The sequence below is a fragment of the Salminus brasiliensis genome, chromosome 11 (genome assembly GCF_030463535.1).
Source record: "Salminus brasiliensis chromosome 11, fSalBra1.hap2, whole genome shotgun sequence".
Lineage (NCBI taxonomy): Eukaryota > Metazoa > Chordata > Actinopteri > Characiformes > Bryconidae > Salminus > Salminus brasiliensis.
In genome coordinates, this window is record NC_132888.1 from 9,231,610 (window position 1) to 9,256,313 (window position 24,704).

At 42.6% G+C, this 24,704-nt stretch overlaps 1 protein-coding gene across 8 annotated transcripts in view; it reads left to right on the forward strand.

Annotated features, from left to right (window-relative positions):
• robo2 (roundabout, axon guidance receptor, homolog 2 (Drosophila)) overlaps nucleotides 1–24,704 on the forward strand; it is a 573,599-nt gene that overhangs the window by 493,194 nt on the left and 55,701 nt on the right. For 6 of the 8 annotated variants that reach the window (XM_072691588.1, XM_072691590.1, XM_072691589.1 and 3 more), the window contains 9 exons: nucleotides 2,146–2,157; nucleotides 7,357–7,481; nucleotides 9,528–9,699; nucleotides 14,935–15,140; nucleotides 16,254–16,335; nucleotides 17,324–17,489; nucleotides 18,014–18,180; nucleotides 20,049–20,170; nucleotides 23,882–24,113. In XM_072691588.1, coding sequence (XP_072547689.1) covers nucleotides 2,146–2,157; nucleotides 7,357–7,481; nucleotides 9,528–9,699; nucleotides 14,935–15,140; nucleotides 16,254–16,335; nucleotides 17,324–17,489; nucleotides 18,014–18,180; nucleotides 20,049–20,170; nucleotides 23,882–24,113 — 1,284 coding nt within the window. The remainder of the gene's footprint in view (nucleotides 1–2,145; nucleotides 2,158–7,356; nucleotides 7,482–9,527; nucleotides 9,700–14,934; nucleotides 15,141–16,253; nucleotides 16,336–17,323; nucleotides 17,490–18,013; nucleotides 18,181–20,048; nucleotides 20,171–23,881; nucleotides 24,114–24,704) is intronic. The other 2 variants (XM_072691591.1, XM_072691593.1) reach the window with 1 other exon arrangement.

Below are 24,704 nucleotides of genomic sequence, written 5' to 3' on the forward strand. Positions count from 1 at the left end.
CACCCCCCACCCACACCCCCTGCATTCCCCCCTCTCTCCTCACATTAAATCAAACTGCTTAGGTGTTCCACAGAGAGCATTAAAGGGGTCTGGAAGGTTCCAGAAGGGAGGCGCGCCAACCTGTGGGGTCGACTTCAATTTTCAGACCTTTTGAATAGGGGATTTATACGCAGTGCGCCGTGCTCGGCCGAGCTAAGCTGGAACGGCCTGCGTGGAGGGGCTAAAGGGCGGGAGGTGCATTAGGCAGGCCCACCAGCCTTGCTAATAAAGAGAGTGAGGAGACTAGACTAATGTCAGTGTGGACGCTGCCTTCAGAAGCTGCACCTCTGCATTAAATATGAATTTCCTGTCTGTATTCCTCCGCTCTCTCTCTCTCTCTCTCTCTCTCTCTCTCTCTCTCTTTTTCTCTGACTCTGAGAGCTCTGAAACTGTGTTTTTCTTGTCAGTCTCCTTTTCCACCTCCTTCCTCCCCCTTTTTCTCTCTTTCTCTCACTCTATAGCTCTAACCCTCTCACCCCCCCCCCTCCTCATACAGTGATGTATGTATGTGTCGTGCCTCTTCCTCTCTGAAAGCTGGGTGTTTATGTCATTAATGCCAGTGCAGTAGATTCAATAGCAAGGCTGTGAAGAGCTTCAGAATTCCACCTCCGACTGACATCCTGTTTTAATGACATGGCATGAGGAGAATGACTGTCGAGATGGAGAATTATGGCAGTCTCAGGGCTCCGACCATCAAATATGACCATCAAACTGCGCTATAAAATAAATCACATTGCAATTAGGGCTGGGCTGTACTGAGCTGAAATAGTAGCTGATATTTTGTAAATATACAAGATTTGATATTTAATATTTATATATAATAACCTCCAGATTAGAACAGATGCAGGTAAACATACATACAGTATAAAGGAGCAAGGCTAGTCTGAAGAACAGAGCTTGGTTCCAGGTTTCTCCTGGATGCCCCTCAGTCCAGCTAGCACAGGGTGTAGGATGTGTTAAACTCCATCAGCAGCAGCAGCAGCTCACCTGATTTACCATCATTAAGCCCTGATTTACCAAACCAGGTGCTGGAGGAGAACTCTAAATAATACTAGACTCCATGAGGAGAACTTGGAGATGTTCTGATGAACACAGTGCTGGAGAACCACCACCACTTTCTGTAGGAATTATATTAGTATTGATTCTAATTTCAGTGTTTTACTGCCCAGTGCACTTACTTCTACTATCACAGGTATTTAAAACATTTGCACAGTATTGTATATATACAGCCATAACATTAAGACCACTGACAGAAGAGCATCTGTTAAAAGCAGGGCAAAAACGTGGGCAAGGAAATGCATCTGGGCCACTCTAACAAGGGTCAAGCTGTGATGACTGGGTCAGAACATCCCCAAAACATCAGGGAGGTTTTGTGGGGTGTTCCCAAATCTGGCCCAAGAAGAGAACCACCTGTGAACTGATGACAAGATTCTTGGGCTCACTGATGCAATCAGGCCCCACCTCACAGCTTCTATGTATATATCAATGTCAATAATGGTAATTATTGTTCAGGAGAATTAAAAAAAAAAAAAAAAAAGTCCATTTTGGATTATTTCTACAGTCCCTTTTATTGTGAAGTCAATAATAAAAAACATTCTTAAAAATAATTGATAGATAAATTACTAGACTTAGTGACAAGTGTGTGTTAGTTTGAGTTTTGCAAAAACAGTGACCAATCTGACACGACTTGTTTTGATTGGACCTTTTTTGTAGTCCCAGAACGCTGACAGGACATTGCCCAGCACTAATCGTGATGCGCAGTGTTTTTCTCCTACATCACCACAAGGAGGTGCTAGACTAATATGCAGTGCAACCCATTGATTTTGGAGATTCCAGCACCCTCTCTTCCACACTCTTGCTATTGAAGCCTGTGTCTGGTGCCAATGCTGTGCTGTAGTTGTGTATCCCAACACGACATTGTCATTGTTCATTCTAACTTTGATTTCTTTTCTTCTTATTTATTTTCCCTTCCATTCTCCTTCTGTTGTTGTCCTTCTTCTCCTTCTTCCTCTTCTCTGTCTTCTGCTTGTTTCTGTGTGTGTTTATTATTTCTGTTTGTTTTTTTGTTTGTTTGTTGTCCACTCCACCATTGTGTGTCCACCACAGCTCGCCCCGTGGGTAAGTACCCATCATTCTGGATTCTCCATTGCATGAACTACCTCTGCTCTCTCCTTTCAAAGTTGTATAGACTGTGTACAAACTGTGCAGACGCAGACACACACAGACACACACAGACACACACAGACACACACCGATACACACACACATGCTCTGATCTCGGTAGCAGCTGCAGGCTCTGCTTTCTGGTCCTGCTCTAGTCTCCCTGCTAGTTCTGAACTTGGGTAACTGGTTGAGTGGATGTCTTTACCTTACTAACCTGCTGATAAACTACTAACCAACCCTTGATCCTGGTTGTGTTCCAGTCCTGCTGTTGAGTAAAGCTGTTGAGGTTACTGTCTGTTTTAAAGGGCTTATGTTGCTGTCTAATGAAAAACACATATCTCCAAAATGGTGTCTTAACTTTGAATGGAAGTTAATATGATTGAGTATGATGAGTAAATGAGTAATGAGTAAATGTTTATTCCAAGCAAATTAGAGCGTCTTTATTGGTACGTTTATCCAGAAATACTGATACAATATACAGAGCAGCTAAAAGGTTTAAACCACGGAGAAAACTTAAAACAGACAGATGGAGATACCTGTTTTTCATTGGACAGCAGTGATATGTCTGTCTAGGGGTAGGCAGTATGACGATATTGTAAAGCATGTTGTAGATATCATCAGTGCTTTTAACTGCTTATTAAGCTAGTTCAGTTTAGTTGAGTTTAGTGCAATATTGCATTTAGAATATAGGCTTTTTTTTCTAGGTTTTTTTTTGTCTAGTCTAACTTATAAAACCTCAGAAATTTATATTGTCCATCATGGAAATTCATTCAATAATACTGTATTTTGGATTCATCTCCCATCCCTGTGTCTGTCTATGGCATCTGTCTATATAAAAGATAGCAAGATGTTAAATGATAATAAATATTAGACTCGCAATCTCGACCTTCAGTGATGCCACAGCATCCATGACCCAGAGTACCTGTAAGCTTTATCAACCTCACTTCATTTTGTGTGGTAGGATGACTCTCCCTCTTCCCTTCTATCAGTTAACATGATGCTAGCTAGCATGCTTGCGTGTCTGTTAGCTGATGTAACAGGATTGGCAGCTAGTGTTCTCCTCCAGGCGTGTTGAGCTGTCCAATGATGTTGCATTAACTGCAGTTTGAGAAGATCTACTGACTGGCTTTATGTGACTCCGAGGAAGCCCTTGCTAGACTTCACCTTGGCATTATGTGATAGGAGGAGTCCTGGCTGCTTGCCTACTGTGCTACTTGGTGGGGACTGGAAACGGAGGCCGTTTTGGAGGGAAGTTGGTAAAAAATTGTTAATACAATTGGCTATTAAGATTATACTGCAGCTGTGTGAATCCTAGTGATGTAAAGGTTTTGAGAATTGCAGATCAAAGTGTTTTTAACCTCTTACACTCAATGCCCAAACTTTTTCACTATTGTAATTATAGAACTAAACCTTTGTAGTGTAGTAATTAAAAAAATAGAATAATTTGTTAATGGTTCTTTATTTGTATATTTCGATATTAAACCCCTGGGAACACTGTTTGATATATTGATTTTTTTAAAATAACATTAAACTTGGGTTTGAGTGGAGCATTCAAGTTTAAATAGAAAACACAAAGCAGAAATATCATGAAACACTCCTCAAAAATCACCAAATGCACTCCTCAGACCCCTCTGAGAGTCTAGGCGTGGTCTTAATATTCTAATGAGTTCGCTTGACTGACAGCCATCTATCACATGGCACATTTAGACGGGAAGCAGTGAGAAACTCTAGTAATAATAATTACCTTACCCCACCTCCACATCCAAATAGGGCTTTAGACAAATTGGAGAATAGTGTGTGTGTGTGTGTGTGTGTGTGTTCAGTGTAGCTTGTTTGTTTAAAGCACTCCGAAGTGTGTGTTTTTGTGTTGCAACAGTGGGCAGATGTTGGCCATCATGAATTAAATATGGGGACTTGATCAGCTATTCTCCTCTTGGGGTGCAACAGGCCTCCCTCCACTCATTAGGGAGCGTGAATCAAAGGCACTCTGTGTGTGTGGTGGGTGTATGTGTGAGAACGAGTATGTGTGTTTTGAGACTGTAGTCCATCTACAAACAGAGCCAACCGATTTTAAGACCCGTCCAGTAATGGAGATCAGCCCCCAACTTCTTAATCAAACACTCTGAGTGACTGGCATCTCCTGCCCAGTCGGTGCCACCGTGCTGTAGAGTAGAGGGGAAACAATCCAAAGTGTGATTGAAAGCCTTTGTCACTGACCCAAACTTGCAGAAGTGCTTCCAGTAGCGCAGGGCCAGATTGGGGCCTTGTAAATCTAGCACCATCTGTAACTTCCTTCAGTGCGTTCGACTTGGAGATGGGTACAGCCACACAAAGGCAAAACCGGCTCCATAAATCAGACGCGCTGCCGCCGCCTCCTTTGACTGTTAGCAGCTGTGATGAGGGTGGAAATGCTCCTTTAGAAATTAAGATGAAGTGGTGGTGTTGTTTCTCGGTCAGTCTTTGTGCTGTAAACTGTGGGCGGCGTGACAGTGCTGGGGAAATCTGGACCGTCACTAAATGCCGCTCCATCTGTTAGGGTGGTTTGGGTGCTCGTTGTCCTCCACCTGTATTCGTTTCCAGTTGGGCTGTTTGAGCACCGTGCCTGTGAGCTACAGTATTAATAGATCAGGCTTGAGAGGCTGTATGTTTTTACTGTACTGAAGGGTTGACATGACTATTTTGTACTTAAATATAATTGAAATTGAATACGCTATGTGGACAAAAGTATTGGGACACCTGCTCATTCATTGCTTCTTCTGAAATTAAGGGTAATTAAAAAATGTTATCCTGCTTTTGTCTGTCTCTACTTTCCAGGGAAGACGGCTTTCTACTAGAGTTTGAAGAATTGCTGTTCGGATTAGATTGCGTTTAGATTAGATTGTGGCGCAACAAACCACTACCTGCCACTGAGATACCACACCATGTGGGAGGCTGGGGTTCGATTCCCGGTCTGGGTGACTATGCTGTGCTACACCAATAAGAGTCCTTGGGCAAGACTCCTAACACGACACTGACCCACCTCTGTAATACCAGTAACCTTGTAAGTCGCTCTGGATAAGAGCGTCTGCTAAATGCCATAAATGTAGGATGTCGGATGATCACCAACCCACCTCATCCCAAAAGATTTGGGTCACAGTGCTACTGGTCCACAGCTCAATGCTGGGGGCTTTATACCCCCTGAAGGTTCATGATTAACTGGTCCAGAGAGTCCCATTGTATAAGCAGTACTTCTGTACAGGGACCAGTAGTTGGTTGCAACTTAAAGTAGCTGGAAGCATTCTGGCAAATGTAGTCTTACAGTCATTAAGCCGTTTTTAGCAACAGTAGCACCACTGTGACAAAAATGTGTAAATCCTACAAATGAGTTGTTTTTGACCTTCAGCCCTGATTTATTTTGACCCCTCACAGAGAAAAGGAAGCGTCCAGTTCAGAGTGTACACCTTTCCTTTTAAATGATTGCTTTTTGATTGGAGGAGGAAGACAGAATGGCCACAGGAGCCAAAAGTATGTTTCACGGTGCTCAGCTAAAGCCTAATTCATGCTCTGAAATAAGAACTTTGTGCTAACCTTGAAACCAACACGCTGCAAATCTTCTAGGGAGTGTGACAGCTGAGCGATAATACTTTATCTCCACGGTAACTCCCTCTGCCGTTTTCTGCCTTTGAAGACCAGAAGGGGAAGCGCCGTTTTTGTTTATTTAGGGAAATGACGCCTCAACCTTGTTAGTGTGACGTAGTGGTTCTGAGTGGAGGTTTAAGGTCCTAGGTGATTGTGGAGGCGTATTCATACTTCTTCCTTATTAGGGTTTCCTTCACAGTTTGAGAGCTTGCTCCCAGTATGTCTTTAAAAACACATGTTTTGGGAATTAAGGGGGAATTAAGTGGTCCTTGTTGGAAAGGCGGTTAACTGACCTGGTGTCACTTGACATTAAAGGTGTCACTGAAAGTGTTTATAGAATAATTAAGTTAAGTAAATAGTAAGTAAGTATGTCAAGTAAATTAAGGTGAAAAATGCTCAGATGCAGTTTTACCACCCTGTTTATTTACCACCCTGTTATTTTGCGTCTGAATGAAACACACAGATTTTGCTTTTATGGTGGGCTTGTCAAAAATTGGTGTAAAAACATAAAAAAAGACCTAGCCTTGTCCAGCCTAGCCTAGCTTAGCTTAGCATTGTAACAAGGATTGTGTAATTGCTTTTTGTAATCATTTACAAATCTTAGCGTACAATGTTGCCATCCTCTTTAGCCGATGTGTGGTTAGCCAGCTGAAGTGATTGGAGCTGGTTGGCAGAGTTAGCTTTTAGCTTAGCAACTATTTGCTTCCCCAGCTTCCTCCAGTCAGCTCTTCTTCTGACGGCCTAGCATTAGCTTCTAGACGTTTAATCTGCTCCAAAATATCTGCTGCATTTAGATTCGATAGGCTTTCGCTAGTGGACTGGATCTGTGGAAGTTGGTGGGTAAATAAAGTGAGTCAAGACTGTTATGTAATGTTTTACAGCCCTGTTTTGGTTAATGCTATATTTTCAGTGCTTGAGGTTTTCCGAATGTCACTGCCAAGGAAAATACAAATTTAATACCTTTAAATTTGAGCATTTATTATTAAATGCAGAACTAAATTGCACTAAAATACAGAACTGCTTACTATATTAGATTTGAATACAGTGGAATATCTGGGGAAGTTGGAGTTTTAAGCCTGTTGCAGATGATGACAGGTTATTAGATAGCAATGGGAGAGTACATCAGTGGATCAAGGCATGATGCTCAGCGTCCTGTGGTGCGATAGACGCTGTCCCCTGCTCTGTGTGTTATGACTAACCCCCCCCCCGGTTTGTAAGAGCAGTGCCCCTGCCGTGTTCAGGCACTGTCCGTCATTCATCCAAACCTCTCCCTTTACCCATGCCCTGTTCTGGATGAATGGCTTCTTGTGGTTGCCGTGGCGATGCCCCAGCCCTCGCTGTTTGTCCTCTGCAAAACAAACAGAAAAGAGGCAGAGTGCAGGTGACCGTGGGATGCTGCATGGAAACTGTGTGTTGTTTGCTGCGGTGGAACTGACTCTGTGGATGCTCAGAAGTTCCACTTTCTGCTTCTGGTGCCTGAGTGCGAAGTGTCGTGATGCCATCCTAACCTGTGCTACGTTTGCTTGTCTGACCCAGCACCACCCCAGTTTGTGATCCGGCCACGGGACCAGATTGTGGCTCAGGGGCGCACTGCCACCTTCCCCTGCGAGACCAAAGGGAACCCTCAGCCGGCGGTGTTCTGGCAGAAAGAAGGCAGCCAGGTGAGACCACATGTGCATTCTTCACTGTTATAGCTTAATAGCACCTCATTCATTTGATTGTGTTGCCTAAAATGCCAGGGTTACATGGTAGGGTCTTCGCTTTAAAAAAAAATTAACACCAGGATTCAAACCAAATCTGCCTGGGGCTGCTGCTGTTGGATGGTGAAGATCAGCTTCCTCAGACTGTCTTTACAGATCTTTAGGATTCAGTTGACCAGCTCTGGATGTGAGCTAACAGCAGCGTTTAGTTTCTCCTCCATCTTCATTAGCATCAACACTACTGACTATAGCCCCACCCCCAACCACCTCCTATTTGCAGACTCGTTGCTGCATTATAATTAGTTCAGCCTAAAGTTCAAATCTGGTGACCTCTTTCAATAGACAGCATCATATAATGTTTGCAAATTGTCTATCAACAGCCAATGTTCTCAGTAGTTGATGGCAGTGTCAGTATCAATTGTTCTTCTGAGCTCAGCTGTTGGGCATTGGTTTGTGGACATACAAAAAAAAAGGGGTTTATCTAACTGCCGACATTTACCCAGTCCAATTCAGCACCCTCATACCTGCCCTTACTTCACAGCACTCAAAAGAACGGCTCTTAGCCTTGCTCTCTGAGCCACATAGGCACACACTCAGCCCAGGCCTGGACTCACTTACTGTAAGTGCCACTTACACAATGAGTATGGTAGTACTTTCCATACAGAAAACTCACACACATCATAACAATGGTATGATCATTTTCATACCCATTCAATATGTATCAGTAACAGAATGATGGGTCTTTCTGTAATGAAAACTCCAATATAGGATCTGTGTCTCTCACTTACAGAGTTGTAGACCTGCATGTCTCTACTCTTGTGGGCGTGTTCTTGACTTAAACAAGATACGTCAATATTTTACAGCAGCAATTAAGTAATTAGCCACATAGAGAAGAAGCCTTTCAGTCACACTTGAGGATAATAGAGTGGACATCTATCATGCATTCATGGTTGGAAAGGCTAATTAAAAAAAAATACACACGCAGAATAATTTCCCGCATTAAAGTCATTAGGTGTAATTGAATCCAGCTAATGTCTTCCTCTTCTGTCAGCTTTGAGGATTGAGAAAAAGAAAGCAAGTATGAAAAAAAAATGGCTGAGAGGCAAAGTGGGCTGGACTGCAGGATACACTGCGTTAGGTAGAGGTGAAGGCTCAGAGTCTGCTCGCTCTCTGGTGGCCATTAACAAAGCTTGCTCGTTATCCCGTTAATTAGCAAACGGTCTAAACTGACGAGCGGATCTGAATTAGCAATGAATCACCGCGGCACTCGCTCCACGAATAAGCTCACCCGCCGACCCCATTTGAAGCCGAGGCCTCCACTTGAGAGGCAGCTTGTAAACAATGCAGGACACAGCAATTACAGCGGTCATTGAGACACATTGTTTATATGGGGTTAGCGCTAACGCCTGGCGGGAATGGGTGAGCATGAAGCATCGGGAAATCAACCTAGCATGGGATCTGGCCTGTAGATGGTATCTGGTACTGGCCATGGTGCTTAACTCAGACAAGAAGTAGATCGGTTACATAGAGGGGAACATTTGTGGGGGAGCAGCTCTGGTTTCACAAGCTCCCACTATACTGTAGGTGTAAGAGAATATCGATATATCGATATATCAATATATCGCAATATTATGTTTTGGAAAATTTTTACTTAATGGCTTACATGCTACTCTATCATGATAGATGTCGTATAACCAGGTTCTTGCCAATACACAGCCCTACCACCCTGTTCTACTGTGAACCCATGCTGTATTTGCTATTAGTAATACTGTTTAGTGTGTAGTGTCTGATAATGCCTTCACAGCTCACAGTAAAGAACATAGAGCTATCCTTGCACATTCAAATGTACTAGAATCTAGAACACCTTGGGTTCTACCACCAGGCTTGTTATAATGCCCTTTAGCACTGTCAAATGAATAGCGTTCCAGGAGTGATTGAAAACTGTGAAGCTGTGAGTTTATACAAAGAGCCATCCACTCATATTCTTCTCCTCATTTGTTTGTGCAGAACCTGCTGTTTCCCAACCAGCCGCAGCAGCCCAACAGTCGCTTCTCAGTGTCGCCCAGCGGAGATCTGACCATCACAGGCGTGCAGCGGGCAGACGCAGGCTACTACATCTGCCAGGCGCTGACCGTGGCCGGCAGCATTCTGGCCAAAGCCCAACTGGAGGTCACAGATGGTGAGTGCTGGAGTGGATCAGAGCAGAGTCCAGCCCTAATGGGAAAATGCCTGAAGCCTGACCTGTCCTGCTTCTGGCTTTTCCTTTTCTGTCTGTTTTATTTTATTTCATTATTTTCTGATTCTTTCTTCTGTGCTTTTCTCTGGCTGCTGATGGCAAAGTGTCATGGCTTGGGAACTTGCAACCTCTGGGCCATAGTGGCAGCACAATAGACTGCTGAGCCACTCTGAGACTTTTTGAGTGCACAACATTTCTACACAATTCACTATGATTCATTTGACACTATCTGATGTGAAATCTTACTTTTACTTAAGTGCCATAACTTTGAAAGTGCCAAACTCAACGACCTTCTTCCTCCTAAGTCACATTTTTCCACATGCTTTTCTTTCGATAGTACATGAAACAAACAATACACCTTTGTAATTGAAGTTCCTTTTGACATCTTGTAGAGCTCTGTATTGTCTCTCTCTCTGAAAAGCTCAGCGGAGAAATTCTCTCTCTGATAGGTTTAGAAACCTTATTCATCTGTCAACCATTTCTTTGAAACTCACTAACAAACTCTCTAGCGATTGAGTCTCTATACCAGATCAAATACGCTTGGAGAACCACTCTGCGGTGTGTACGTAACTGTCAGAAGAGAAAAAACACTTCTTTATGCTGCTTTTCTATTGATGTTAGAGGCTGAGTAGGAATTTGGCCTTGAATTTTCCCTGCGCACCATTGATTGTGCAGCACAAAATGAAGTGAATGGCAGGCCGGATGGCGCAGATTCCACCTTCTTAGAGCGTTGTTATAGCAACTGTGCATCAACTTACTCTAAAAGAAGAGAAATGTTATTGCCAGATCACTCATGGGGTCAGACAGGAGTAGTCAACATCCCTGACTGACTAACTGACTGACAGACTTGACAGAGCTGGTCCCGATTGGGGGAATGCACATTTTGGGAGGCTGAATGAGGAGCAGTAACACTGTTTGTTTACATGTGGTTGCATCAGTGACGGGCTAATATTGGAACAAAATAACAGCAACAAATGACTCACTGGCTTTGAAGAAGATCCACTGTTCTCCCACTAATCTCTTCATCACAGGTAGCCGAGTTTATATCGATGGATCACATTCAAAGATTGTTAATTAGTTGTGAATTAGCTACTGTAGCTACATGATTTATTGTTCATTTAATAACATATTTAACCTGACTGTCTTAAAACTTAAAAACTTAAAGCATTTTGATTTAGAATATTTACAAATTAAGGGTTTATTGAGGTCTTGACCTTTGTTCAGTGTAAGGTCTGTTATGTGAAAATCACAACAAATGCATTATTACTTGTAATAATGCAAAATGAACACTATGGTACCACCCTGTTATGCACATTATTTTGTGATGTTTAGTCTGTAATTAGGGATTCGTTGAACATGTAGCACCTTGACTGTCCATTACACAACAATCACGTCGTCAAGTCATTTAACCCTTTTTAACAACCAAAAGCTGATAAACTGAACTCTTGTATGGAACACGTACTGTAATAATAGGGGTTATGTTTATTCAGCCAAGATAGTATGAATAGATACTGAAAATGTGATGACCCATTAAACACCTATTTAGTGTTTAATGAGTCATTAAAATTGACCCATTAAATACTTATTTAGTGCTTTTTATTCTCTAATAAGTGATGAGTAAAAACTCACTTTAGAAAATCACTTTTCTTGATGCATTAATGACTTATTGGACTCTTATTACTGGCTCTGTCTAGAACCTATATGAATCAAAAGGCAATTGCACACTTATAACATAGATTAAGATAAAAATTCATGATCAATAATTTGCATAACAGAGTGGTAACAGTGTTTATTGTGCGTTATTACAGCTAATGATTTAATTCTTAGAGGTTTTTACATAACAGACCTCTAAAGGTCACAATAAATAACAAAACAGCCTAATGCATAGTGAATTAATTATGTAGAGAAATCTAATTCAGGCTTTACTGAACAAAGAACATGAACTTAATAAACCACTAATTCATTCCTGAAAATAGAGTTTTCAGGATGTTTCCTAGATGTATGACACAGAATGTAAGACAGCTTGTTTGTACTATTAATGTGCTATATAGTCAGGTTATTTGCTTTTTATTAACCAATTAGACCCTGTATGTAAGCCTACACTTCGTCACTCTCATAACTGTATTACTGTTGTAATTAACATCAGGCCCCAAAATAGAACCCTGTGGGACTCCAAAAGATTTGCTATACCAAATGGTTGCCAAATAATGGTTTCTACATTAGGATTTATAGCTGAATATTAATTCTAGGTTCAATTTCAAAAGTTTAACCTAAACCATTTTAACCATTTAACTGTATAACTAGCCTATAACTAGCATGGGTAACTAGCCTGTAAATAGCCTGTCACAGGCTGGGCTTGTGATCTGCTAAAGTTTCCTGACCATGTCATAGTTTCATAGTAGTTTAGGCCAAATAAGTAAAACGTCCTTGAAATTTTAAATAAAGATTTCCTTACAAAGAAGCTGAACAGTGGGTTTCTCTGTGGAGACAGCAGAAAGTCATGTCCCTGAAATATCCTTTTAAAAAGACTCCCAAATATAAATGGACATTATTAAATAGAATAACCTTTCGCCCCAAACCTCCAGGTTTAGGACTTGCCTTCTAAAAGCATGTAGATATGTTTTCACACTTGTTCTGCATTACACGCATGTGTGTATTGCTGTGCTTCACTGTGAACTTCACCTTTAATACTACCTCATGTTGGAATGCTTGGGATAGTGGAGATATGGAGGCAGGCAGGTGGGGGAAAACAGTTGAAACTGAGATGTATGAGGGGGTGTGTGTGTGTGTGTGTGTGCTGGGTAGGTGATCAGAGCCACACCTGCAGCGCAAACTGTGATTTAGTGCTGGAGTTGGGTGAGGTGGGGTGTGATGGGGGGTAGCAGGAGGCTGACAGGTTCAAGGAGAGACGTAATGAGAAATTCCTCACACATACTACACACCACCAAGGACCCACTCTGACTAACAGTCTGACCAAGCGCACATCAATCTGTCATGGCATTTTCTCTCTTACACATACAAACACACACAGTTACGTACACATAGTGTTGTCCAGATACACACACACAAACACACACATACATACAAAAGTAGGCCACTTTAAGTTATATGAAAGAGCTTACATCATGGGAAACCTATGAAATACACGTCATACATTCATATCAGAATATTATGACCACCTAGCTAATAGTGGGAATGTCCACCCTTGGCTCAGATGACACTAGCGAGATGTCATGGCATGGACTGTTTTAGGTGATGGAAAGTGTTCATGATAGAGGTTAACTGCTCCACTGTGGCATGCCGATTGCGCTGTACCACTCACCCGAGTCGTTGTTTCCCTCTGGCATCCATGGCCCATGGGGCACCACTGTTTAAGTGCTGTTTGGAGGCCCTCAATGTGCAAGAAGTTAATTCTTGGTACACCTTAGCTCCAGGGGCTCTAGAACACCCCACAAACTTAGCAGTTTCCCGAGTTGCTACCAGCTCTTCGCATACACTACAGGCAGACAATGCGGTTGAATCTCAGAACAGTCATTAAGCCACGTTAGTGTCTGTCTATCAGTAAATGATGCTGACTTTTCCCTTCTTTATGGCTTACAGGAAGATAGCTGGATATGTGAGGAGATCTTTCTCTGGGATAAACTAAGATTAGGGTAATCCTTCTTGATGAATTAAGATGGCAACTCCTCATCTGCGGGCCCTGTGGAGCATTCCTGTGGAGATTTGGACAGTGTAAATACCATCCTTCATGCAAAAGGTTCATTGGGGAAATCTGATGATGAGTGAGCGGAGGAGAAATGCTGAGAGAAACCGAAAGAGAGAGAGAGAGAGAGAGCAAGAGAGGAAGAAAGATCTTAGTGGAGATGGTCTAAAAGGTTAGAGGTAGACTCAGTAATTAGCACCCTCAGGTCTGCTCTCATTAATCCACACCTGCTCATTACCGCTGCCTCTGGGCCAGGAGACAATGTATTATTCACCTCAGAGAGATACATGCTCTCCACTGACCTGGGAACTGTGGGTTATGTGAGCTTTCCCAGGCATACATAGAGACTTATGCTCCCATACGACAGAGCTTGGTCTAAATTCCTATATTAGTTTAGTGATTAGAATTTAGTTAGACTTGCATTGTAGCAGTCTGGAGTTCAGACATGCCTCTTCATAAAGTAGAAATGTGACTTTTGAGGTTTTGGCCCAACAGCAATGCTAGACACTGATCATACCATTAGTACCACCTGTCTCATATTGAAAAGGTCCCCCTTTGTGCTGCCTCTGAAGGCGTTGTGTGGTATCTGACAGTAGATCTTTTAAGTCCTGCAAGTTGTGCAGTGGGTGGCCATCAGCAGCCAGAGCCTGAGAGACTACAACTGGCCATGCTATGTCTGGGTGGGTAGATGGAGCCCACTGAGGATCCGGCTCTTTCCTCTGAGCGCGTTGGCTGCCTAGCGATTCTTTATTGGTGGCAGATTGAAACATCACATGTATTGGAGGAGGCATGCGCTTGTCCTTACCCTCCTAGTTTTTGAACAGTCTTGGCATTCTCTCAAGCAGCCTTATAAAGAGCCAATCAGGGTGCTTTTCCACAACCTTGAAGAAACTCCAATCTATATACATCAGTTTAGATCAAGCTTTCCCATCAAAACCTGAGATATTATACAGCAGCCTCAGCATACAGCAGCCTCCTGCCTGCTCCTCTAGGCCTTGCCTCATATTCCACAGGTGATGCCTCCCCTGTTCCTGCACTCCCTCACTCACAGCCATAATAAAGTATTTACTCCGACCACACACACACTATTAAAGTGAGATATATTAGTAATGTAGGGGCTGTAAATGTCAGAGGAGCGCAGGCAGTAACTGGAAACTACCAAACTGCCTCACCCTTGCCACATCACTGAACTGGAAAACAGGAGTCAGCTATTCCGCTGCTCTTTCCCCCAGAATGCCAGGGGCTAGCCATGGCCCTGTGGTTTAACCACAGAACGGGCAGATAAACCCTCACATCCAGCAGAGTGCAGGCCGGCCCTGGCATTATCCTGCTTTGTGATGTGGGTGCTAATTTTAGTAGACACCTCTCCTTCACTCTGCATCAAGCCAAACCTGGTGGAGTACAGTACTGCGAGAAAGTCATAGGCCACTGATCATTTCATCTTCTTTTCCCTCCTTTCTCTCTCATTTCTTCAGTCTTGACGGACAGGCCTCCACCAATCATCCGTCAGGGTCCGGCCAACCAGACGCTGGGTGTGGACAGTGTAGCTCTGTTGAAGTGCCAGGCCTCCGGCGAGCCTGTTCCCACCATCAGCTGGCGGAAGGACGGAGTCAGTCTGCTGGGCAAAGACCCTCGCATGTCTCTGCTGGAGCTGGGCAGCCTCCAGATCAAGAACATACGGGTGAGACAAAACCAGCCATGCTGACACATGCTCAAGCTTCCTTCGACTTGCGCTCAGTTGTAAACAGCATGCAGAAAAGTATAACTGCTGGAGTGTTTCCACACCTTCTTCTTCTTCTAAATGGCTCTTAGATATTACACAAAACTGTGCTTGAAATACTGTGAAGCCTTATAAAAACACTGATTGATGGTGAAAGTCTATGCATCTTTATTTATAGTGCCTCTGTGTGTGTTATGAGGGGTTGTGTGTGTGTTTCTGTGTGTGTGTACGTAATCACTGACTGTCAAACACCATGGGCGCCTAAGTGTGATGCATGAGCTTAGCAGAATTCAATCAGATATTGGTAAGACATAAGCTAGACGGGCAGGGGAGATCATATTGCATTAAAGAGATGAATGGGAAATATTGATTCTGGTAAATTGTTTGATACTATCACTTAGTGATACGACAGGTCCCCCAAGCATCATTTGTGTAGGCCGGGACACAATCCAGGCTAGATATAAATATATATTTATATATATATATATCCATACAGCCACTCTCACACACAGTTTTAGGGCCATATTGAATTTAAAGTCCCTCCACCCTCCCCACTTGTCCTCGATGGATATCCATTATGGCTGACAGAGCTGCCCACCACTGACATTTTATCTAATAAATGGAGGCGAGGCGCAGCGATGAAAGGTAACAACGCAGAAGGAAGCTTCCAGAAAGGCGGGAGGGGACAGGCGCCAGCTGTCATCAGTCCAGGGGGTTTCAGCCACTGCCCCTGTAAATGAATTAGCCCACCTTTTGTTGTGGTTGGTGGGTTTGGTGAATTCGCTAGCAGGGTAAATGTTGGCTTAGGAGTGTAGAAAATAGAATTCATTTACCGCATTAGCGTCAGCACTTTCCACACACACACATGCGCGCACACACGCACACGAGCACACACTCACACTGCCCTCACCATGCGCCTGAATCCCCTGACTAGGCCTGAGCCAAAATAATAACTAAGACAGAGGCTTGCATGAGCGCAAATTACCGTCAACAGCCTCGGCATTGGATGCATCAGTAGATGATGATGTTGTTACTTGGACTTGATCACATTGACGATGGCACTCTCTCTCCCAGCTTTCCGATTCTGGAATCTACACCTGTGTGGCTGCCAGCTCCAGTGGGGAAACATCTTGGAGTGCTTTTCTGGAAGTGAAAGGTACATCACAACCTCATCACACTAGTCACTCCTGTCCTAAAACCTTTAGCTGTTCAGCCCTCAGAGGTCACACCTCCCTGCTCCCTGCTTTTGCTGGTAGCTGGTTTCAGAGGGTCTAAGCTAGTACTTGGTGGTAAAGGTGGTTAGAAAACTGTTCATCCTGGTGGTCAAGCTGGTCATACTGGTTATGTTGGTCAGCCACCTTGGTGAAGCTGGTCAACCAGCTTGGTCCTGTTGTTCAACTAACTTGGTCATGCTGGTTATGCTTGTCAACCTGCTTAAATATGCTGGCCATGCTTGTCAACTAGCTTGGTCATAATGGTCCTCCTGGTCAACCACCTAGGACATTGTATTAATACTGGTTGACCAGCTTGGTCATGGTGGTCATGCTTGTCAACTGGCTTGGTCATGATGGTCATGCATGTCAACCGGCTTGGTCATGATGGTCCTGCCGGTCTACCACCTTGCTCATCCTGTTCACCCAGGTTGGACCATCTGATCAACTAGCTTGATTGGGTTGTTCATGCTGGTAGACCAGCTAAATCATAGAAGATGAAGATACATTATGGTACGAAAAACCATATTAAACATCTTTGTACACGCAAATGTGTCAAAAGTGAATGTAAATGTAATTACATCTAATGTAATCTAATGTAAATAAGTATGTGTTTAATATTTCTGTTAATGAATATGTAATAACATATGTAGATACATGTAATAGTGCAGCAGAACATCTTCTATAGGTTAATCTGTGGACTTGCTATTGAGTTATTCATTGTAAGACTCTATTCTGTATCCTTTACAGTAAAATAGGATACATGGCTTGAATTATGTCCCTGTATGTGAGACTTTGGGGTCGAAGGGGTTTTAAACAATACTTCTGGACACTTCAGCATCACCCAGCCATGCCTTTATTCACATTGACTGTCAGGTCTGTAATTAGTCCAGCAGTTTTCACTGATGTACCCTGTCTCTTCTGCTCTGTCAGAGTCTGCTGGGGTTGTGATGATTAAGAACAGAGATGAGAGTGAACTTCCCGGACCGCCCTCCAAACCTCAGGTCACTGACGTCACCAAGAACAGTGTGTCGTTGTCCTGGCAGCCCGGCCTGACCGGCGCCTCAGTCACAACTTCTTACGTGATTGAAGCCTTTAGGTAAAAGCAACTGTACTGTTTTCAATGGCTAAGGAATCAGAATCTGTTTGGTTAATGCTGTACACAAGCCTTCAACAGAAAATATGATGAATAGTGAATATGTTGAAATGCGTAATTAAATAGAATAAAGGCAAAAATAGAAACTGGTTCACTGGTATATGCAAGAGCATTGGTACCTTGGAACAACCCAAAATGAGAGAGCTGAATTTCTTACTATGCTATTAAGTGTAGTGTTTGTACAGTAATATAATGGTGCAGAATGTGACATTCATTTGGGCTTTTTCCTCAAATAGTGGATAATCGCACCTTTTATGTGGTTAGTGCAATTTGAGAGGAATAGAAAAATCCATTGTAATGCGTGTGTGTGATGTTCTGTGACTGTAGGAGTCCCTTAATGTCGGCGACGTCGTAAAGTAACCGCTCTCCATTACAAAATTGCCAGAATGTGCAGATGAAGCCATCAGGTCGAAGTCATGCTGTTAACCCATTTGCAAAATGGACGCTTTTGTTCCCTCCTCTCGCAGCCAATCTGTGAGTAACAGCTGGCAGACAGTGGCAGACCACGTTAAGACCACCCAGTTTACCATTAAAAGCCTCCGGCCCAACACCATCTACCTGTTCATGGTGCGAGCTGTCAACGCGCAGGGCCTGAGTGACCCCAGTCCCATGTCGGAACCAGTACGGACACAAGGTAACGTAACGAAGGTGTTGTTAGAGGAGAGAAGGGTTCACTGGTTTAAATGTGGAGGTTGTAGCTATTAGCACTCAATGCAGCACTCAAATCGTTCATTTTTGTCAATTTTTTATGCAATAATGCAAATATGTCAGTTGTTCTTTGTGTCAAAATTTCATGATAGAATTTCATCAATAGAAATGCTCCAAAATGACTTGGGAGATAGGGCTGATATCATGGTTGAATTACAGGAAGCTAGGACTAGGACTAATGCTAGTTTATGTATTTGCCACCATGTTTGGCACTCATATTTGATGTACTTTGACAGCAACACAACTGAGCTGTAACGTCTTATTATGTTAAATGGGAATTATGCCCAAGTTCTGTAAACCAGGGAAATCCAGGCCTATTTCATCCTTTCAGTGATGCTTGCATCATTTAAGGGCACTGTTGTCTTTCTGACGAGTGGTTACCAAATGTCTCAAAAGTCTTTTCACAAGTGACATTACGAGAAAAGTAAACCTTAAAACAAAAGTAAACTCAAACCTTCCTCATATCTTCACTCTGAATGAGTGTGGAGATATACACGTGTCAACTATTCCAGGCAGTTCATCAAACAAAGCTGAGTTATCTGAATTTGCAGACTATGAGTGGCATAAAGTCACCCAACAGCAGTGTGAAAGACTAGTGGAGAGCCTGCCAAGACAAGAAAGCTGTGATTGGCAGTGAATGTTATTTCACCATAGTGATTTCTAAATGCTCTTAAAGTTCAAATATTAGTACTGTGTTGTTTAAATCTGAATGATAACTTTTTTGCATTATAATTATTATAATATTTTTTTTTCATTGTTTGAGCAGTTGTTATTTATATTGCAAATAAAAAATGCTCTAAACAGCAATATTTTTTATTAGAATTTAGAGGAAACACAAATGTTATTTTTTCCTAAACCATTGCCTTTAAATAGTAAAACCAGAGAAACTGATAATGGTCTCTTAATTTTTTCTGGAGCTGTATAGTCACTATGTATACTGACTGTCAGTTTTGGTTCATAGGCCTCAGTCCATTCACATAGACAGGAGCCCGGTCTTCTGTCACTTTAAAACAGTATTGCCAAGATGGTCATATGGTGGACAGTGGACAGACTTACCTCTCTTTGACCATCTCAGTGGAGGTCTTCCTCCTGTTGACTGAGGAGAAAACTGGCTGAAGTAAACAGAGCCAGAAAATGTTATTCTGTAGAGCCACTTTCTGCTGCCTCAGAGGTCAGGAGTTATTTAGCAGGGAAATGGCCTAACCTCGATTGGTTAGCCTGTAGCCTAACCATCAGATAAACTTCATTACGTCCCAGTTAGGGTCTAGTGCAGAACGAACATCTTTCACTTTTGGACTTGGTAATCGAGTTGGAGTCGTCCCTGCTACCTTAATGATCATAACTGGAAAAAATGACCTGCCTCAAACTGGAAAGCGATTGGATTAAAGTAGCATGAAGCCCGCAGTCTGTTCATTAGGACTGGATGATAAGGCCTCTTCCTTGCAAGCTCTGCAACCTTCAGTTAATTTAGACCTGGAGCACAAGTTCATGCCTGTAGCTTCCTGTTTATAGCAGTGAGTGGATTAGCAGAACAGTTCAGCTTCCTTAGTTATTGGAGACTGTAGCTCATGTACACTCTTTAAAAAATGGTTCTTTAAGGGTTCTTCCCTAAATACAAGGGTACTGTGTAGGAACAAGCCAATTCAAAGAACCATTTGAATGCATAAAATGTTGTTTGCCTGATTAAAGGCAAATCCACTGTTGTTACTCAAAGAACCGTTTATCAGTACTGTATAGAACCATTTTTGCTTAGAGCCAATGACAGTCTCTCTCTCTCTTTTTCTCTCTTTGTAGATATCAGTCCTCCAGCCCAGGGTGTGGATCACAGGCATGTTCAGAAGGAGCTGGGGGAAGTCATCGTTCGGCTTCACAACCCTGTGGTCCTCAGCCCCACCACCATTCAGGTCACATGGACGGTAGGTCATCCGCTGATTAGACAGTAATTGGGCAGCAGACAAATCATCACTGCTTACTAATTTAGAGCTAAAGAACATGTAAAAGAGACCCGTCCTGGGTTGGTTTTTAATGCTGCCGTTTTCCATTCTTGGCGATTTAGTCAGGAAGTGAGGAAATGATGGATTTCAAGTTTCCGAAGATCCAAAAGTGCCGCTGGCTCTCTCTCCCTCTCTCCCTCTTCATCAGTCAGTCTTGATCTGCTGCATAATTGATGTACAGTAAAAACTCACTGTCTTTGAAAAATGCCATTTTGATTAATTGCAAATGCTGACTCAGTAAGTGTGTGTCAGATCGGTTTGGAGGACGAGGAGTGTGTTTCTGATTGCAGTCACACAGTGGACATGGAAAGGCTGCAGGCCCATCTGGAGCTTCATCAATCTAAAATCAGGTCTTTTTTGTAAATGAAGACAAATGAGTAAAGCATACAGAGAGGAGATTTAATTAATTAGCTGATTCATGGCAGGTGCAGCCCTCAAAACTTTGATTGTAAAGCACGCCTTACTTCAGCTGTTTTTTTTACAGCTGTTTCACAGTTTTGGTTCAGGTTTTAAAATGGGCACTTTATGCTCTGTGTACACTGTATGCTACTGTATAGCAGTATATTGCCACTGTCATGCAAAAACTTTCGTTTCTCACTTTTTGACACTGTCTGAACTTGGCTGTTGTTCTTCACGTTTTCTCAAAATTTCATGATGAACAGACCAATAGAAATGCTTCAAAATGACTTGGAATAAAATATTTTTACATCGACTTGCATTAAAAGTTAAGAAGGTTTTTTCTTTCTCCTGTAAAGTTGTACAGATATACTGTACACACACTGTTTTTGCATTGGCCCAATCATTGGAAAATTGTGAGTTCTAGATTAGGCCACAGCCGTCCATTGCCAGGGGTCCAAGAGAGTATATTTGGCCCTCCCTCCCTTTTCCCCTCAACACTCAGCGCATTTGTTGCAATAGTTGATGCAACAGCATTGACAGTTAGTGTTTGCCTCCAAGCGTGTGGAGCTATTGAGCTGTCCAGTGATGTTCTGATAAATGTGATTGGCTGGCTTTAAATGTCATGGTGGAAGAACATGTTGTCAGCTGTCACTGTCCTAGCTAGTGGTGGGAATTGGCCATGCAAAATCCTATTAAAATAATGATAATCAAAGGTAATTAATGAATTAATTACTTCATGAATTATTAGTGCAAATAAATGAGAGAGATCCAGTACAACAGCTGTGAAACAGTATCTTAGCTTAGGAGTATCTTCAGACTGTCTGTCTGTTTGTCTGTTGGCACTAGTCAGGGTGTTATATCATCGCTGTCACGCAAAAACCTAGTATCCCCATTTTTTTATTTATTTTGTTCTATTTTTAACTGTTTGATCTTATTTTGGACCAATAGAAATGCTCCAGAATGACTTCCATTAAAAATTAAGAAGCTGTTTTCCATTTTGGAGATACCAGGTTTTTGTCAGACAAAGCTGATATATATATATACAGTATATAAGAAGGCAGCACTGTAAACAATGCTAAACTCTGGATAAGAGCATCTAGGAAATTCAGTATAAGCTATAAATGCAGCATTTCCTCATTTATTGGTTAGTGTTGCCTCACGCCTAACAGAGCCAACAGGCTTGGCAATCATTCCAGCTCATCTAAGTCTTAGCATTGTTGTTTATTTGTGGCCCACAGATCAGACATACTGTAAGCACATCTGATGCGCTTAGTGTTTGTTGTATTATGTTAAATTAGAGATAGCACTGCTATAGCTGTCTCGTTCGGCGATTAGCACACTGTGGATATCAGAAGTCATTATGTCAGCGTGCAGAGGCTTTTTTTCCCTGGATAAGTGAAGGAAAGCAAGGAATTCTCGAGTACCGTAATCTGTTTACTGGTCTTAATCGCTTGTATTTGCTGTATTTTCTAGCCCAGGCCTGCGTTGTTGTGTAAGCTTGAGTAAAGCTTCAGCATTCCTCTTTCAGGCTCTTTCAGTGCGCTGAACTTATGAAGCAGAGGGGAGGAGAGTGGCTGATAGGAGGCTTTCTGCTGATTTAATCTGCCTTCAGGGGGAGTAAAAACAGCTGTTTAATATCTCTGCCTGAAAGCCATGCTTTTCACTGCCCTGCAGCTGAATAGCCATTAGCGTGAGTTATGCCCTGCTGTGCCCTTCCCTCAGAAAATGCAGCTTTTCCCTTTCGCCTGAGAACACCAACAACTCCTGGTCTGATGGGCTGGTGGTCGTGCGGCTAGGAATTCTCGGTTAAAGTGTGCGCCTTTATCAGCGAGTGTGCAGGTGTCTTTTCTTCACTCTGGTTCGGGGGAAAGAATTTATTCTGCACCTCCCTCTCGCCTCTAATCTCCAGTCTTGTTGTACTCCCCTCACTCCAGCACCTAAGCTGAGGTCGCCCCAGTCCATGTTAGCCCTCCTGAGCTCTGTCGGAGTGAGGCTTTTACAGTACGCGTGCATCATGTATATGTATCTCTGCGAGCGGCCGCTAAAAGCATTTTTATAGAGGCGCTGTGAACCCTCTGAACGTGAGGCTCCCTACGGATCCAAGCTGCATTAGAACATGCGAGCCTTTCGAAGCAAATGGCTCATGCTGCAATAACATCCTTAAATGTGGATGTTAGACAGCATCATTAATCAGTCGGAGCGTAATGACTAGATTTGAAGCCTGGGGGACGTGTTAAAGAACAAAGGAGAATACTGCGGGTTTAAAAATACATCAACGTGTTACGATGTGCCATTCTGAAGGGGGCGTTATATTCGATATTATAATAATATCCGTTATGTTATGTACTGTTATATAATTTATGATTTATAATCATATCCAGATTGTTTTGTGCAATACAGGCTTTTTTTCGATTGGTCACATGGTTTCTTTGGAGCAACAAAGACATTTTTTTACAGATTTTTTCCCCCATAGAAATGAATGGCGTGCAAAAGCTTGTACACCCTTCATATGTCACGATCATACAAATCCGCTAGTAACACCCACAACCAACCACATGGGGCACCACAAGAATCACTTGGCAACACCATAGCAACCATCTAGCAACACTACAGCAACCACTTAGCAACACCATAACAACCACATTAAATAGAATAGCCACACCAGACAACACCCAGCGGCAGCAAAGCAACCACCTAGTGATAGGTCACCATATCATGTCTTCCAGAAACCATGGAACACACCTTAGTAACTGTCTGAGATACCATAGCGACAACTAAGCCACCACCTAGCAACACAATAGCAACCATTTGGCATACCAAAAGCAACCACCAGCAGCAATATTGTAATCACCTTGTAACCACTTAGGATAGAATAGCAACCGCCTAGCAACACCATAGCAACCATCTAGTAACACAATAGCAACCATTTGGCATACCTAAGCAACCACCCTGCGACACCATAGCAACCACCTAGTGACACCATAGCAACCATTTGGCATACCAAAGCAACCACCACAGAAACTCCACTAGCAACACCATAGTAACAATCTGGGATACCATAGCATCCATCTAGCAAAACCATAGCCACCACATAGCAACCCCTTGGAACACTATATCAGTCACCTGAGATACCATAGCAACCACCTAGCACAGACAGTTTCACTCTGAAATCTGGAGGTTATGCAGCTTTTAACACAGCTTTACACACATTGGCTTTGTCTTTGTATTTTGCAGGTGGACCGTCAGTCTCAGTTCATCCAGGGCTACAGGGTTGTGTACAGGCAGACATCAGGGCTGTCCTCTCCTGGGTCGTGGCAGAGCCAGGATGTCAAGATACCCTCAGAGAGGACCATGGTTCTCTCCTCACTGAAGAAAGGCATCGTCTACGAGATCAAAGTCCGTCCCTACTTCAATGAGTTCCAGGGCATGGACAGCGAGTCCAGGACAGCGAGGACCACTGAAGAACGTAAGGGAGAGCACTTTTTACGAGCTGCACACCAAGTTTTAGTTGTCCATTTTTTTTTCGCTTAATTTGCTGATAGTTGAAATATTTAAGTTAAGCTGAACTCATTTTAATGAACTAATCAAAATTCCACTTTAATCTTTGTCAAAAAATCAAAAGCCAAGATATGAAATTTGATGTGATTCAACTAGATGTGTCATCTTGTACAGTCTTTGTGATTGTATTTGTATTTGAAGGCTGATTTATAATGCATACACTCTTAATAATACAAAAAAGAGAGGGGCACAAAGGGCTCTATGAGCGGTGCCATAGAAGAACCGCCTCCACAAAGAACCATGTTTGTAAAAGACATTCGTGACTGTGATAAAGACTTTATATCTTGAAAGAATGTTTATATAATCTAAAGGTATGTGGTTTTATAACCACGTAAAGAAAGCTTTACATTATGTGGACAGTCTTTAAACCTTAAGAAAGGTTATACACTGTCCAGCACCTGATTTACAAAAGTAGGTCTCGGAAGATCTGTCCACTGGAAGGTGGTTCTTCTCAATGGCTCTTCTATGGTATTGTTCAATATCCGTTTTGGCACCTTTA